This window comes from Gossypium hirsutum, chromosome D05 (assembly GCF_007990345.1).
Source record: "Gossypium hirsutum isolate 1008001.06 chromosome D05, Gossypium_hirsutum_v2.1, whole genome shotgun sequence".
NCBI lineage: Eukaryota > Viridiplantae > Streptophyta > Magnoliopsida > Malvales > Malvaceae > Gossypium > Gossypium hirsutum.
The window spans coordinates 30111018-30126855 of NC_053441.1; the positions used below are offsets into that span (position 1 = coordinate 30111018).

The 15838-nt window shown below is 30.8% G+C and overlaps 2 protein-coding genes and 3 non-coding genes across 5 annotated transcripts; 3 read left to right on the top strand and 2 right to left on the bottom strand.

Annotated features, from left to right (window-relative positions):
* The first annotated feature begins 230 nt into the window (after positions 1-230).
* On the top strand, positions 231-304 carry TRNAI-AAU (transfer RNA isoleucine (anticodon AAU)). Its single transcript has one exon. It is a non-coding gene; the product is annotated as a tRNA-Ile (tRNA).
* An 81-nt stretch (positions 305-385) lies between these two features.
* Positions 386-459, top strand: TRNAI-AAU (transfer RNA isoleucine (anticodon AAU)). The gene has a single exon. It is a non-coding gene; the product is annotated as a tRNA-Ile (tRNA).
* Positions 460-539: 80 nt separating this feature from the next.
* Positions 540-613, top strand: TRNAI-AAU (transfer RNA isoleucine (anticodon AAU)). Its single transcript has one exon. It is a non-coding gene; the product is annotated as a tRNA-Ile (tRNA).
* Positions 614-3294: 2681 nt separating this feature from the next.
* LOC121217942 (uncharacterized) lies at positions 3295-5200 on the bottom strand. Its single transcript, XM_041094646.1, has 5 exons — positions 5009-5200; positions 4810-4897; positions 4549-4637; positions 3945-4127; positions 3295-3735 (listed from the first exon to the last, which is right to left on the bottom strand). Exons 1-4 carry the CDS (start codon positions 5021-5023, stop codon positions 3951-3953), a joined length of 369 nt encoding a protein of 122 aa, XP_040950580.1. The 5' UTR covers positions 5024-5200; the 3' UTR covers positions 3295-3735; positions 3945-3950.
* Positions 5201-13576: 8376 nt separating this feature from the next.
* On the bottom strand, positions 13577-14982 carry LOC107903018 (cysteine protease RD19A; the record flags this gene model as incomplete). Its single annotated transcript, XM_041094647.1, has 3 exons — positions 13577-14036; positions 14485-14604; positions 14695-14982. Coding segments are annotated over 3 exons (423 nt in total), but the record flags the coding sequence as incomplete, so codon positions are not given.
* Between the last annotated feature and the right edge of the window lie 856 nt (positions 14983-15838).

A 15838-nucleotide genomic window follows, 5' to 3' on the forward strand; every position in this document is an offset into this window, starting at 1 on the left:
AGAATTGCATGGGCCACTAAATACATTTTTCCATCTTTTGGGAAAACGGCAACGTTTTCTATTATTTACTAAAACAGAATTAAGAATAAGAAATCAGCGGTTGTGCTAATAACGCGAAGGTCGCAGGTTCGAAACCTAGATGGGCCACTAAATGCAACTTCCTTTATTTTTTTGGGAAACGGCAACGTTTTATATTATTTATTAAAACAGAATTTAGAATGAAAATCAACGGCCTATTAGCTCAGCTGGTTAGAGCGTCGTGCTAATAACGCGAAGGTCGCAGGTTCGAAGCCTGCATGGGCCATTAAATGATTTATCTTTGTTTTTTTTGGAAAAACGGAATTTGTTTTGTTTTAAAACATCAGAATTTAAAAATGACAACAAAGGCCTATTAGCTCAGCTGGTTAGAGCGTCGTGCTAATAACGCGAAGGTCGCAGGTTCGAGACCTGCATGGGCCATTAGTAATTCATTTGTAGTTTTTTGGAAAAACGGAAATTGTTTTGCTTTAAAAAACAAATTTTTAAAAACTGTTAAGAAAGGCCTATTAGCTCAGTTGGTTAGAGCGTCGTGCTAATAACGCGAAGGTCGCAGGTTCGAGACCTGCATGGGCCATTAGTATTTCATTTTTTTTACTTTTCGGAAAACGGCAACGTTTTTGCTTTAGAAAAAACGAATTTAAAAACTGATAAGAAGGCCTATTAGGTGCTAATAACGCGAAGGTCGCAGGTTTTTAAACCTGCATGGGCCACTTCGGTTATTTTTTCTTCATTTCATTTACGGCTGCTTGTATCTTTTAATGTAAACGGTGTCGTTTACCGCAGGCCCACGCTATTTTGATCGCAAACAAGTCTTATTCATATTTAATTTTAATATTCCATTTATTTTTATATTTTAACCCTAAACCACCAAAAATTTGAAAATAATTAATGAAGTTTTGAAATTTAATAAATTTCTGTTGATATATAAAAGTATCTCTTTATTTTAAATATTTTACTATAGGACACTTATTAATCTTCTACTTCTTCTTTTTAAAATCTAAAAACGGCATTAATAGTGTATTAAATAATTTTTCATATATCATTTATTCAATTTATTATGTTAATTAAGAGACACAAAATAAAATATCTAAATTGAAATAATAATAATTAATTAATTAATATTTCTTCTCTTAAATTTACTACTTAATTAACTTTGGTTTTGTCTACCTTTTACAGTATACTCAAGTTTGAGTATCTACTATTTATTGTAAGTAATTGATATTATGAAATGGAAAGGTTGCTGTTGATGGAAACAAACGACCCGATATTAATGACCTATAGCTTCTACTGTTTCAGGTAAACATGATTCGTTAGCGATTTCTTTCGAGCAAGTCCTGGCCCAGATGTTAAATTTGTAAATTAAATCTAAAAATAAAACTTAATAAATCAACATCTGTCATGTCAAATCATTAAAAATAAATCAAGAATAAAATTAAAAATGAAAGCGTACCTAAATCCATGAATTTTTTGAAGTTTTTCCCGATCTTGAGAATTTGTTCTTCCAAATTAGTACACAAAAAATTCAAAAAATATTTACTCTCTCTTTCATAAGGATGAGATATTAGAAAAAATATCTTGTATATAATTCAGGGACGATAACCCTAATATTTATAACCTTGACATATTAGTTTTAATTCCTAATTAGCCCATCATTAATTAGAATTTGATTAGAACTCAATTACTAGAGTATATACACATATTTGAACCATACTTTATTTAATAATTAAATCCCAATAAAATTCTAACCAAATTAGATCACTTTTAATTTGGGCTAACCTATTATGATAGTAAATAATAACATGTAATTACCTTTATTATATATGTGATGTTCATATTTTCCAACACCGGACGTTGTTAGATCGGCAAACCTTGATAAGGAAGTCAGCCAGGCATTATGAAAAAATCATTTGTTGGAATGTTCGTGGGTTTCGGAACCCACGAGCAAAAAAGGTCCCCATCATATGCTAGGAGAAAACAATCCCAAAGTGGTTTTCCTTATCGATACCAAGTTGAAGGATTCAAAAATGTAAAAAGAAAGGAGGTGATGTGATTTTGCTAATGGTATTGATGTTAATGCAGGTGGATCAAGTGGGAGTTTTTCAATCGAGTGGAATGAGGGTTGTTTTATTAGGCTTTGTAGCTAGCCCATCCAAATCGTCAAGATTGAGCTACAAAATCCTATAATACAAAAAGGAATAGTTATAGACCTACTATAGCAAAATAGACTTTTAGCGGCGCTTGCCGCTATAGACAACGCCGCTAAATTGCCGCTAAAAATCATGACCTATAGCAGTGCTTTTATCACAAACGCCGCTAAAGACCATGACCTTTAGCGACGCTTTTATCACAAACGCCGCTATAGAACAAACCTTTAGCGGCGCTTCTCGCAAAACGCCGCTAACATAACATTTAAAAAAAATATTTTAATCAAATAATATTTATTTTTATGATAAATATTATATTATGTTTTATTTTTTAAATTTGAACTTTAAATATATTTTTAAGGATAAATAAAAAATATTATTTAAATTAAATTTTCTATGAAAATTTTATCACAAACGCCGCTAAAAACATGACCTTTAGCGGTGCTTTTGTCACAAACGCTGCTAAAGAACATGACCTTTAGCGGCGCTTTTATCACAAACGCAGCTATAGAACAAACCTTTAGCGGCGCTTCTCGCAAAAGCGCCGCTAAAAACATAACATTTAAAAAAATATTTTAATCAAATAATATTTATTTTTATGATTAATATTATATTATGTTTTATTTTTTAAATTTGAACTTTAAATATATTTTTAAGGATAAATAAAAAATATTATTTAAATTAAATTTTCTATGAAAATTTTATCACAAACGCCGCTAAAAACATGACCTTTAGCGGTGCTTTTGTCACAACGCTGCTAAAGAACATGACCTTTAGCGGCGCTTTTATCACAAACGCAGCTATAGAACAACCTTTAGCGGCGCTTCTCGCAAAAGCGCCGCTAAAAACATAACATTTAAAAAAATATTTTAATCAAATAATATTTATTTTTATGATAAATATTATATTATGTTTTATTTTTTAAAATTTAACTTTAAATATACTTTTAAGGATAAATAAAAAATATTATTTAAATTAAATTTTCTATGAAAATTTTAACTTTAAAACTAAATATAAAAATTAATGAATTTAGTTTTAGAATTTAAAATAATAAATTAATAACACAATTAAAATCCAAAAGTTAGAACTCAAGCTGTCGTAAATATTAAAGTAAAAATAAAAATTTAGAATCAAAACTAAAATAAATAATACATATGAGAAACAAACTGACTAGTTGAACCTGCCTATGACTATACACTTTGCAAGGTAATAAAAAATACAATGCATTTTCTTAATCAAGTAAATCTTGGTAATAAAATATATAATACAATATTTACTTAATCAAGGAAATCTTGTAATGAGCCTCAGAGAAACTTTTGAGCATGGCTTCTAATTTGAACTGCAGATTTAGTGCCTACATGCTCATTATTATTGGCAGGCCCCATTCTCTTTACATAACTACAACAACTGTAATTGCAAAAACAAAACAAAACATGCCGACTTCAACAATAATGCAGCGTGTGTCAGGCAAATGTTTAAATTTAATTCAATTCTTAACTTATTCTCTGCAATACCAGGGCACAGCTAGAAGGAACTCAACTTCCCTGTAAACCTACGAGTGATTAATTTTAAGAGTAAAAACAATTGCACATGTCAGCTCTGATAAGAGTGGAATGATCAGGATTAATAAATTAGAATCAAAATTTGCATTCGACCTATGGCTCATGCAAACACCTTCAAGACATTGCATCTGGGTTTTTACCATTTTAGTATATCTAATGTTATATAAAATGGGGTACAACAAAGGATGAGAAAACGTACTCGTTATTATTGGCAGGCCCCATTCTCTTTACCGTTTATGGAATTGCCATAATGAAATGATGAATCCAACCATCCGATAGTCTTTGCTTTTTCAACATATGCTAGAAACTGTTTTCGGGCATCAGGCACATCAAGAGCCAAGTCATCAAGTGATTCTTCTACCCTTGAGAAACCCTTTGTCGTCTGGTTCATGGTTTTATATATGTTAATGGTATGGTTTCAAATCTCAACATTTATAATTTAAAATGAAGCATTGATTGTGTAATAATATTAGTAATTGAGATTTTATATATGTTAATGGTATGGTTTCAAATCTCAACATTTATAATTTAAAATGAAAAAAGACAAAAGAATTCCTGTAATAATATAAGTTTTTTCTCTAACCAACTCAATGTACAATTGACACTAATTCAGTGAGGTGAAACATTTGCTGCAGTGGCAAAGTTGAGATTTTATATATGCTAATGTCATGAGTTCAAATATCAACATGTATAAAATAAAATAAAATAAAATAAAATAAAATAAAAATAGTTTTATTTGAAATGTAAAAAGACAAAAAGTACTCTTGTATGAATGTAAAATATATAAAAGAATGAAGTAAAACCTGGGCTGCACTATATGCCATGGGATAAATTGCTGATTGAGCATAGACGGAAGAAGGCCAAGAACCAGGTCCGGATTGGCAGACTAAATCTGTAGTATCAACAAATACATAATTTATACATGGAAAAAAATGGAATTTCACAAATGTCTATAGACAGAAATTTTCAATATTTATCCTGATCAAGGCCTTTTTAAGAAATGATATGATAATGTTCTCACGTCCCAAGGAAACAAAAAACAATATCATTGATTTATATCCTACCAAGACCTCCTGTCCCAAATGCTTCCACATTTATAAAAGCTCCTATGGAATGACGCCATTTATGTGTCCTCATGAAACCATGTGTACCCTAAAATATCAAAAGCAACAACGTTTCATAAGTCTATATGTAGGAAATTCAACAAGATCTGGATCTTTCAGCAAAATTAACAAAATACTGTCAGCATGGAGATTTCGTAACCTTGTCAACAAACATATGTTCTGTGATATTTGTCAACAACTCTGCCTCCTGCACGGAGATTTCGTAACCTTGTCATCCTTGACAGCTCTTGCAAAGATTATAGAAAAAAAACTACTAAAATTGTTAAGAAAGCAGTTCTGTCCCCAGTTTCGTCCCCAAAAATTGTTATGTAGTTAAGAAAACCATCTTACTATTCATAGGAAAACTTCCACAAATAAAATCCATTAATTAAAAGGCCTAAAATATCAAACACGTCATAGACACTTCAAACTTTGTGATAGTTATACAGCAATGAAACCAATGAATTCTCCCAGGTGTCCAAATGATTTTTTTTATTGAATCTTGCAAAAGCTGACAATCCAATTCTAACAACAATTTTTGTTCTATCCTTCAACCATGTGAGTTTTATAAATGCCAAGTCAGGCATATTATTCATTTATAGCTATCATTCAAGAGTATCAATGTAACACCCCTTACCCGTATTTGACACCGAAATAGGGTATGAGGCATTACCGGAGTTTACTAATTAATTTTCAGACATTTCATTTTTATCTAACATTCATATTCATAACCAATTTAACTTATACACACCATTATAACAAGAATCAAATCATCCAAAATTACTGATAGAACAAATGGATACTGTGATAAATCTCCAACAAGCTTCCAACTCAATCGAGCTTCCGATAATCATTTAAATGCATCAAATAATTATACATATTACCAATAATAATTCGATCTCAATAATAAAACACACATATATAATATTCATTACTAAATAGCATTCACTTCAATTAAAATTAAATAGAATATAGCTCATACGAGCTCACTAGACTAAATTGTAGAAATACCAAAATTTAGGGACATTTTGGAAATTTTCTATTTTTCTCAAATTTCCAGCCAATATTGTTCTAAATTTCATTCAATTTTGTAATTTAGATAAATAACCAATCCATTTCATGCAATTTGGTCACTTTTTGAAATTTTTACAAATTTACCCTTACAGTTTCACATTTGTTCAATTTAGTCCCTGGACCTAAAACATGTAAATTGGTCATTTTTAATGAAAACTCATGCTAGTTAAATAATCATATATTTTCCTTCTCCTCCTCTCTATTCCACATCCTTAATGTATATAACATGCTTATAGGTAACATTATCTATAATTTCACCATTTACTTATATATATTCATTCAAAGCTGTCCACTTGAGTCGTAGTCACTAAATTATTTATATCTTGAGATACAGAACTCCAAATTAAGATACATAAATTTTATATGAAACTAGATTCACATATGTTCTTACCATAAAATTTTCAGAATTTTTTGTTTATCCAATAAGTACAGTTTATTCTTTAAATTCATCCCTATTCTGCTGTCTAACAGTTCCGACCCTTCTTCACTAAAAATTAATTATCTCCTCGTACAGAATTCTAATGATGTTTCCATTTGTTTCTATTGAAAATAGACTCATTAAGAATTTAAAAATATAAATTCAAGCCTCTAATTATTTTTATCTAATTTTTGATGATTTTCCAAAGTCAGTACAGGGGAACCCGAAATCATTCTAACCTTATCTCACAAAACCTACTATATCTCATAATTTATAATTACATTGCTTACACCGTTTCTTCTATGAGAAACTAGACCCAATAAGATTTAATTTCATATTTTTTCATCCTCTAATTCAATTTATACGATTTTTGGTAGATTTTCAAAATCAGACTACTGCTGCTGTCTCGCAACTATTTTAGTGTAAAATGTTGATAACTAAATTTATAACACTTTCCTTTCCTTTCTCTTCAACATTTTCCATCACTTTCTCTTATTTCCCTTTTTTTTAGCATAACAAGAATATAGAACCTTATATAATGAAACTCTACCTTAACATTAATTTCCTACTTTTTCAATAATATCAAACTCAAAAGTATATAAAAATCTTGATGTTCTTACCTTATGCCATTGATTTCAGTCTTTAACTTGATTTTCTCCCTCCTCCAGCTTCTATTTCTTGAATCTAACTTGATATTCTAGCTCCCCTAGTCTCCTTATCAATTTTCTCTCTTGGTGGCTATGAAAATTTCTTTGATTTCTAAGTGAAAATGGTGAATTTTTATGGGAGGACCAAATTGTAAAGAAAGAAAAACTTCTTTCTTTTTCCTCTCTTCTCACGTTAGTTTCCTGGAGAAGAGATGATTTCTCATCATCTAATCTCCCTTTTATATTAATCATTTATTAATAAAATAATACTAAAAATCTTAATAAAATAATAATTAAATAACATTTATCTAATTAATTAATTAAAATATCACCAACATCATCATTACCTTCTAGAATTTTCTCTCCTTCTAATTGACCATTTTGCCCTTCATAATCTTTTGAAATTCCATCCTTGAGTCATCACTTAATTTGGTAAAATTGCAATTTAATCCCTCAAAATTCTTCACCTTTTCAATTTGGTCCTAATTCATCCATTTTCCTTAGTTTCTAGATTATTCCACCCTTAAAATATTTACACTATTGGTCCTTCAACTTTTTCATATTTACTCTTGGGCAACAAAATTTTTCTCACTTTTGCGATTTAATCATTTCTTGAATTAATATTTCATAATATACCTTCCATTGTTGACATAACTCAATTTCCCTTTTTATCACTTTATTTCCTTATTTTACCATATCAGGGATATTATCTTTTTTTTTACTGTAGTAATTTTCGGGGTATTACAATTTCATAGCTAGTTAACCCTTCTAGCTTCTAGAATTCAAATTCTACATTTTATAAAAATAGGTCATTTCCTTAATTAATCACTAAATCGATAAAATTTTCATATCAATATTTCATACAACCTTCCTATCATAATGCAACCCATGTCATAATTTTAAAATAAATTTTTTCTCGTCGGATTTGTGGTCCCGAAACCACTGTTCCAACTAGACCCAAAATCGGGCTGTTACAACTCCCCCCTTTAGGGATTTTCGTCCTCGAAAATCTTACTAGAAGAAGTTACTTCCAACTTTCATGAAACACGTTCACTAACTTTTTAGAATCATTTATCAATTTAATCTCATATATCTCTTTTCAATAAGTTTTTCTCTATATCATATTTTCTTAAATATAGATTTTTCATTTCGATTACCCGTCTTCATACTCGTGAATACACATACTTAAATACATACAACTCAAATCACATCTAGATAAATCAGTTCACTCTAGTAAAACAATTGAGTTGATTTCAACTATCGAACATTAACATATCAAAGTACTCTTTTCTTCATGTTGAGAATATATCTCAAACACACAATCTTTCAACATTCTTTTAGCATGCAAATAACCAGAATCACCACATTTTAGCTCTGGAATTTCATCGTAGCAAAACAATAAACTTTCTAAATATGCATGCAAAACAGAACAATAATCGATCACAAACCGGCCATCCAATAGAGCTTTCGTTTGACATTACAATTAGCTAACATTACAATTAACTAACATTCTCATAACATAAGAACTCTATTAGAAACTGAACACTTATACATATATCTCTGAGGATAAAAGAATATATATATAGAATATCCAGAAAAAAATCATCGTGTTCATTTTGATTGTAATCGTCACATATAGGTATCCAGAAAAAAAATCATCGTGTTCATTTTGATTGTAATCGTCACATATAGGCATCTTTACCACTTAATTATCATTTCTCTCACTAATTTTGTTATCACAGACCTCACATTATTCCATTCACTAACAATCTGATTTTTCTTTAAAAATTGAGTTCAATTTCACTGTTCAATATGGTTTATCACGTAAAATTTGCTTAACACTTACCACAATTCGTCAAATTAGAGAACGTCTTACGGAATTGAGTACCTCATTTTCTCGATGCCATAGTCCAACTATGGTCTTACATGTAATCACATATCATATACCGATGCCATAGACCAGCTATGGTCCTATACGAAATCACATATCACTTACCGAAAGTACTCATTCTTGCATTCTACTCAATTTAATCTTCCAATTCAATTTCCAGCAAAATGATTTTCTGCGTCACAGTCACTAATTTATTTTTATCTGGAGTTATAGGGCTTAAAATTGAATTAAATAAATTTTCCGCAAAACTAGACTCATGTACCTCTCCACCATAAAATTTTCAGAATTTTTAGTTCAGCCAATTGGTACAGTGTATTCTCTAAAGATTCCCCTGTTTCACTGCCCAATAGTTCTGATCTCTCCTTACTAAAATTTACTTAACTCTTTGTACAAAATTCAAAAAAATGTTCTTGTTTGTTTATTTTAAAAATAGATTCAGTAAGGAATTCAATCATGTAAACTTCAAGCCATAATTATTTTTGTAAAATTTTTGATGATTTTCCAAAGTTGGAACAGGGGATTTTGAAATCAATTCAACCCTGTCTTATTAAAATTAAAATATCCCAAAATATAAAAATCTTTTGCTTCCCATTTTTCTTCCATATGAAAATAGACTCATTTATATTAAATTTCATATATTACTCAACTTCTAATTCATTTTCCACCATTTATAATGATTTTTCAAAGTTGCCCCACTATTGTTGTTCAAAACAATTTTGTATTTAAATTTGCCCTTTTGTACTTTTGATATTTCCTCCCATCTTACATATGGGTTGATAAAGTTTCAAACCCAAATATTTCTCACATAATCTTGTCCACCATATATATATTCACCTTTCAAATTTTCCTGTTGAACACTCGGAATGTTATCCGTTATCGGTGGATTCAACACTTAGCAACCACCAGTGATTCGGGGAATCAGCACTTAGCAACCCCTTTCATATTCAATGATACGGTGGAATCAGCACTTAGCAACCACCAATGAATCGGGGAATCAGCACTTAGCAACCCCTTTCACATTTAAGATACGGTGGGATTAGCACTTAGCAACCACCAATGAATCGGGGAATCGACACTTAGCAACCCTTTGGGGGAATCAGCACTTAGCAACCCCCTTTATATTCAAAGATATCGGTTCACATAGTAGCCTGCACATAGTACTACACACGTGATCGAAGCTATCCAGTACGCATAGTAGCCTGCACATAGTACTACACATGCGACCTATCATTCTGGTACACGTAGTAGCCTGCACATAGTACTACACACGTGACCATCACTTTCACTTTTACATAGTGGCCTACACACAGTTCGTGCCACACATATGATCATTTTTGTCACTTCATTCATATCCTTTTTTATTCCGAATGTTCAATCGGGATATTTCTCACTTTTTCTCATTTTTCTTTTTACCAATCAATGTCAATTTCTCGTCTTTTTCAATTTATAATAACATATTTAGCTTATATAAAATTCACATTATTCAATCCAGTCCAAAAATCACACTTCGAAAAATTTACATTTTTGCCCCTAGAGTTTGACAAAATTACGATTTCCCCCTAGACTCGTAAAATAATTTTTATTCAATTTTCTTTAATTTTAGGTCTAGCCGACCCATTTTCATAACTATATCAGTCCACAATTCTCACTTATTCAAGTAAATGTATATAAACACACATTCCGTCTATTTAAGTAAATTCGCTTATCATATTCACTTAATCAAATATGTTAAGCACATAGCATCATATGATCACCAACATACTTGGATGAGCTTATCACAACATAAACTTTTTTTATCATGAATTTCTATTCTTACCTTTCCAAATTCCAACATAACATGAGCATATTTCATTTATCTCAATATTGTTTTTAACATTATCAAAAATAGCTTGGTTGAAAATCATCTCTGACTTGACAAAACAATTTTGTTAGAGCCCGAAGATATCACACTATCACAAGTAATAGCATGGCATGTATTTCTAGACTTCACATATGCTATGTTTGGCCCGAGAACCGACTAAACCGTAGCTCTGATACCACTAAATATAACACCTTTACCTGTATTTGACACCGAAATAGGGTATGAGGCATTACCGGAGTTTACTAATTAATTTTCAGACATTCCATTTTTATCTAACATTCATATTCATAACCAATTTAACTTATACACACCATTGTAACAAGAATCAAATCATCCAAAATTACCAATAGAACAAATGGATACTGTGATAAATCTCCAACAAGCTTCCAACTCAATCGAGCTTCCGATAATCATTTAAATGCATCAAATAATTATACATATTACCAATAATAATTCAATCTCAATAATAAAACACACATATATATAATATTCATTACCAAATAGCATTCACTTCAATTAAAATTATATAGAATATAGCTCATACGAGCTCACCAGACTAAATTGCAGAAATACTAAAATTTAGGGACATTTTAGAAATTTTCTATTTTTCTCAAATTTCCACCCAATATTGTTCTAAATTTCATTCAATTTTGTAATTTAGATAAATAATCAATCCATTTCATGCAATTTGGTAACTTTTTGAAATTTTTACAAATTTACCCTTAAAGTTTCACATTTGTTCAATTTAGTCCCTGAACCTAAAACATGTAAATTGGTCATTTTTAATGAAAACTCATGCTAGTTAAATAATCATATATTTTCCTTCTCCTCCTCTCCATTCCACATCTTTAATGTATATAACATGCTTATAGGTAACATTACCTATAATTTCACCATTTACTTATATATATTCATTCAAAGCTGTCCACTTGAGTCGTAGTCACTAAATTATTTATATCTTGAGATACAGAACTCCAAATTAAGATACATAAATTTTATATGAAACTAGATTCACATATGTTCTTACCATAAAATTTTCAGAATTTTTTGTTTATCCAATAAGTACAGTTTATTCTTTAAATTCATCCCTATTCTGCTGTCTAACAGTTCCGACCCTTCTTCACTAAAAATTAATTATCTCCTCGTACAGAATTCTAATGATGTTTCCATTTGTTTCTATTGAAAATAGACTCATTAAGGATTTAAAAATATAAATTCAAGCCTCTAATTATTTTTATCTAATTTTTTATGATTTTCCAAAGTCAGTACAGGGGAACCCGAAATCATTCTAACCTTATCTCACAAAACCTACTATATCTCATAATTTAAAATTCCATTGCTTACACCGTTTCTTCTATGAGAAACTAGACCCAATAAGATTTAATTTCATATTTTTTTTCATCCCCTAATTCAATTTATATGATTTGTGGTAGATTTTCAAAGTCAGACTACTGCTGCTGTCTCGAAACTGTTTTAGTGTAAAATGTTGATAACTAAATTTATAGCACTTTCTTTTCCTTTCTCTTCAACATTTTCCATCACTTTCTCTTATTTCCCCTTTTTTAGCATAACAAGAATATAGAACCTTATATAATGAAACTCTACCTTAACATTAATTTCCTACTTTTTCAATAATATCAAACTCAAAAGTATATAAAAATCTTGATGTTCTTACCTTATGCCATTGATTTCAGTCTTTAACTTGATTTTCTCCCTCCTCCAGCTTCTATTTCTTGAATCTAACTTGATATTCTAGCTCCCCTAGTCTCCTTATCATTTTCTCTCTTGGTGGCTATGAAAATTTCTTTAATTTCTAATGAAAATGGTGATTTTTTATGGGAGGACCAAATTGTAAAGAAAGAAAAACTTCTTTCTTTTTCCTCTCTTCCCACGTTAGTTTCCTGGAGAAGAGATGATTTCTCATCATCTATTCTCCCTTTTATATTAATCATTTATTAATAAAATAATACTAAAAATCTTAATAAAATAATAATTAAATAACATTTATCTAATTAATTAATTAAAATATCACCAACATCATCATTACCTTCTAGAATTTTCTCTCCTTCTAATTGACCATTTTGCCCTTCATAATCTTTTGAAATTCCATCATTGAGTCATCAATTAATTTGGTAAAATTACAATTTAGTCCCTCAAAATTCTTCACATTTTCAATTTGGTCCTAATTCATCCATTTTCCTTAGTTTCTAGATTATTCCACCCTTAAAATATTTACACTATTGGTCCTTTCAACTTTTTCATATTTACACTTTAACCCCTCAAGTTTTGAGTATTTACTCTTGGGCAACAAAATTTTTCTTACTTTTGCGATTTAATCCTTTTTTGAATTAATATGTCATAATATACCTTCCATTGTTGACATAGCTCAATTTCCCTTTTTATCACTTTATTTCCTTATTTTACCATATCAGGGATATTATCTTTTTTTTACTGTAGTAATTTTCGGGGTATTACAATTTCATAGCTAGTTAACCCTTCTAGCTAGTAGAACTCAAATTCTACATTTTATAAAAATAGGTCCTTTCCTTAATTAATCACTAAATCGATAAAATTTTCATATCAATATTTTCATGCAACCTTCCTATCATAATGCAACCCATGTCATAATTTTAAAATAAATTTTTTCTCGTCCCAAAATCGGGCTGTTACAATCAATGTGCTTTGGCTTTGCGTTTCTTTCTTGTTTCAATTTCCTAGTTTACATATGTATGTGCCACTGGACTTGTTAAGTGAAGAGTGAGAACCAACTTTTTGTCAATGACTGCAAGACATAAGACCAAGAGCATCAAAAGTTTCCAAACATGAAACAACTAATCTATTAAGCAAGTCAGAAAATTAACTCATCTATTAAGCAAGTCAGAAAATCAAAAGTTTCCAAACATAAAATTGATACTTTAGGTATTAAATTAGGACAAAAAAAGTTCAAGTACCAAAGTGAAAAAATAAGTATACTTGAGAGGTGACTTTTTGGCAGATAATTGATAATAAAAATCGTATATGTCCTTTTTGGTGCCCCTCCATGTGTATTATATAGTGGCCGTTAAGGTTAGAATCTTAATCCCCAAAAATAAAAGTCCAGGTTCCTGTTTCCTTCTCCTTGTGTTAGACCAAGAACAGATTGTTCTTAGATAGGCTGAGAGTTGAGGCAGCCAGTGATGTTGAGATCGCTTCTTCCCTTCAACTCTTTCCGCATCGAAATGGGGTACTGCTTGAGGTGCCTTAGACAATTTTAATCTTGTTTCCTTTCATTTAATCTTCTTGTTATGCATGCTTATCCTGAAAAAAATTATAAAGCATGTAGGGTTTTATTTAATAAAATTCCTTTGCAAAGATAGGTCTAAGTATTTCTACGTTCTTTGCCATTGCCTATGGTTATTCGAAAAAGTGGAGGCTAAAAGCCAACCATGGTTGGATTAAAAACAAAAAGAAGACAGACGTTGATCTTGTTGTCAATCTATGCAAAAACCACCCTTCACTTGTCCTTCTATAAATTAGATTATCCAAAGCAAAGACAATCTTCAATATTAGCTTTCACATAATTATATTATAATTTCTTTCTGAAAATTGTGAAATATTTGAATTAAATATTAAAAAATTAATTAAATCCTTAAGTTACATGAATGAACATTAAAATATTTGATTTTTGGATTTGCATTATAGCTAGATTAGAGATTTTCTTTTCCTTCAAAAAAATAAACATCAAAACAAGTAAAAGAACTCAAACCTCATGATCACAATCAACAAGCTGTTGCTCACTAAGGCTCACGAGTTTTCCAGTTGCCAAAAAATTAGCACCTTCCAAGGCTCCAGTTGTAATAAAAGACCAGCATGATCCACATGAACCCTAATAACCAAACAAATATAAACAAAAATCAATGCAATACATTTATTATAAAAAAAAGTTACAAACTACTGGTTTTTAAAAATTGAAAACCTGATTTTTGACCGGCGTAACAGCTCCTTTTTCTCTGTAATCAAAATCCTCAGGCAAATTATCGGTAGGAAAAATCGATGCCTGGTTCGCATCTTTAGGTAATCTCAACCTCCTTAACCCCAAAAACCTTTTCCTGAACTCACCGGGAGTCAAATCGGAGAACTGAGTCACACCATGAATCGCGGACGGGTCAAGCTTCTGATGACGAACCGCTCGTCTCAAGTTTGCTCGTCTCAAGTTTGCTCGAAAAGCCTCCGATGATATCAAACCGATGAATAAAAATACGACTCAGGATGACAGACAAATGGATACGATGCAAATGAAAAGGGTAAAAAAAAGAAAAGAGAAGGTGAACAATTTTTAATGGAGAAACCAAAGAAAGTTCTCGAAAATAAAATCCCAAATAAATTTTCCTTTGGGGCACTTCGTCAATATAGTGACTTGAGGAAATAAAAAATCAAGAACAAGAAAGAACAAAATTAGAGGGGATGGGCTACACAGGGCTGCCGATTTGGGGAAATTGGGGGGAATAAAGGGAATCGGGGTAGGGGAAAAATGGTTTGGGAAAAATAAAATGAGGGAAAAAGAAGACGAAATTTCAGTCGAGATTTCTAGGGTTGAGGGGGATCGATTTTGGGAAGAAGAAGGGGAAAAAAAGTAAGATTTTCATTTGAAAGACTTTTAGCGGCGTTTGGAACAAAAAAGCCACTATTGCTCGACTTTTAGCGACGCTTCTTCAAAAACGCCGCTAAAGCCCTGAGCATTAGCGGCGATTCTTTTAAAACACCACTAAAGCCCTGAGCATTAGCGGCGCTTTTTCAAAAAAACGCCACTAAAGCCCAAAAAACTCAGAAAAAAGACGTCGCTGGGCTTAGGTCTTTTGCGGCGCTTTTTAAAAAACGCCGCTAATGCTTGATTTTTAGCGGCATTTTTTTATCCAAACGCCACTAAAAACACCGCTAAAAGCCTGTTTTGGTGTACCTTTAATGGATAATTCAAATTGAAAATCATTATCTATCATAATATAAGTCATTCAGAACAAATTTAAACCTTTCTCGAACAAATTTGGATCGAACACAAACCAAATTGTAAAGTTTGAAAAATACAGGGTCAACATCGTGAAGTTGCCAAATAGTATGTCACG

Bases quoted from the DNA above. Each gene is read 5' to 3' on its own strand.
- LOC121217942 (XM_041094646.1), bottom strand. The intron at 4,638-4,809 runs GTAGGATATAAA...TTGATACTACAG, and splicing joins ATTTGGGACAGGAGGTCTTG to ATTTAGTCTGCCAATCCGGA. The intron at 4,128-4,548 runs GTTTTACTTCAT...ACCATGAACCAG, and splicing joins TGGCATATAGTGCAGCCCAG to ACGACAAAGGGTTTCTCAAG.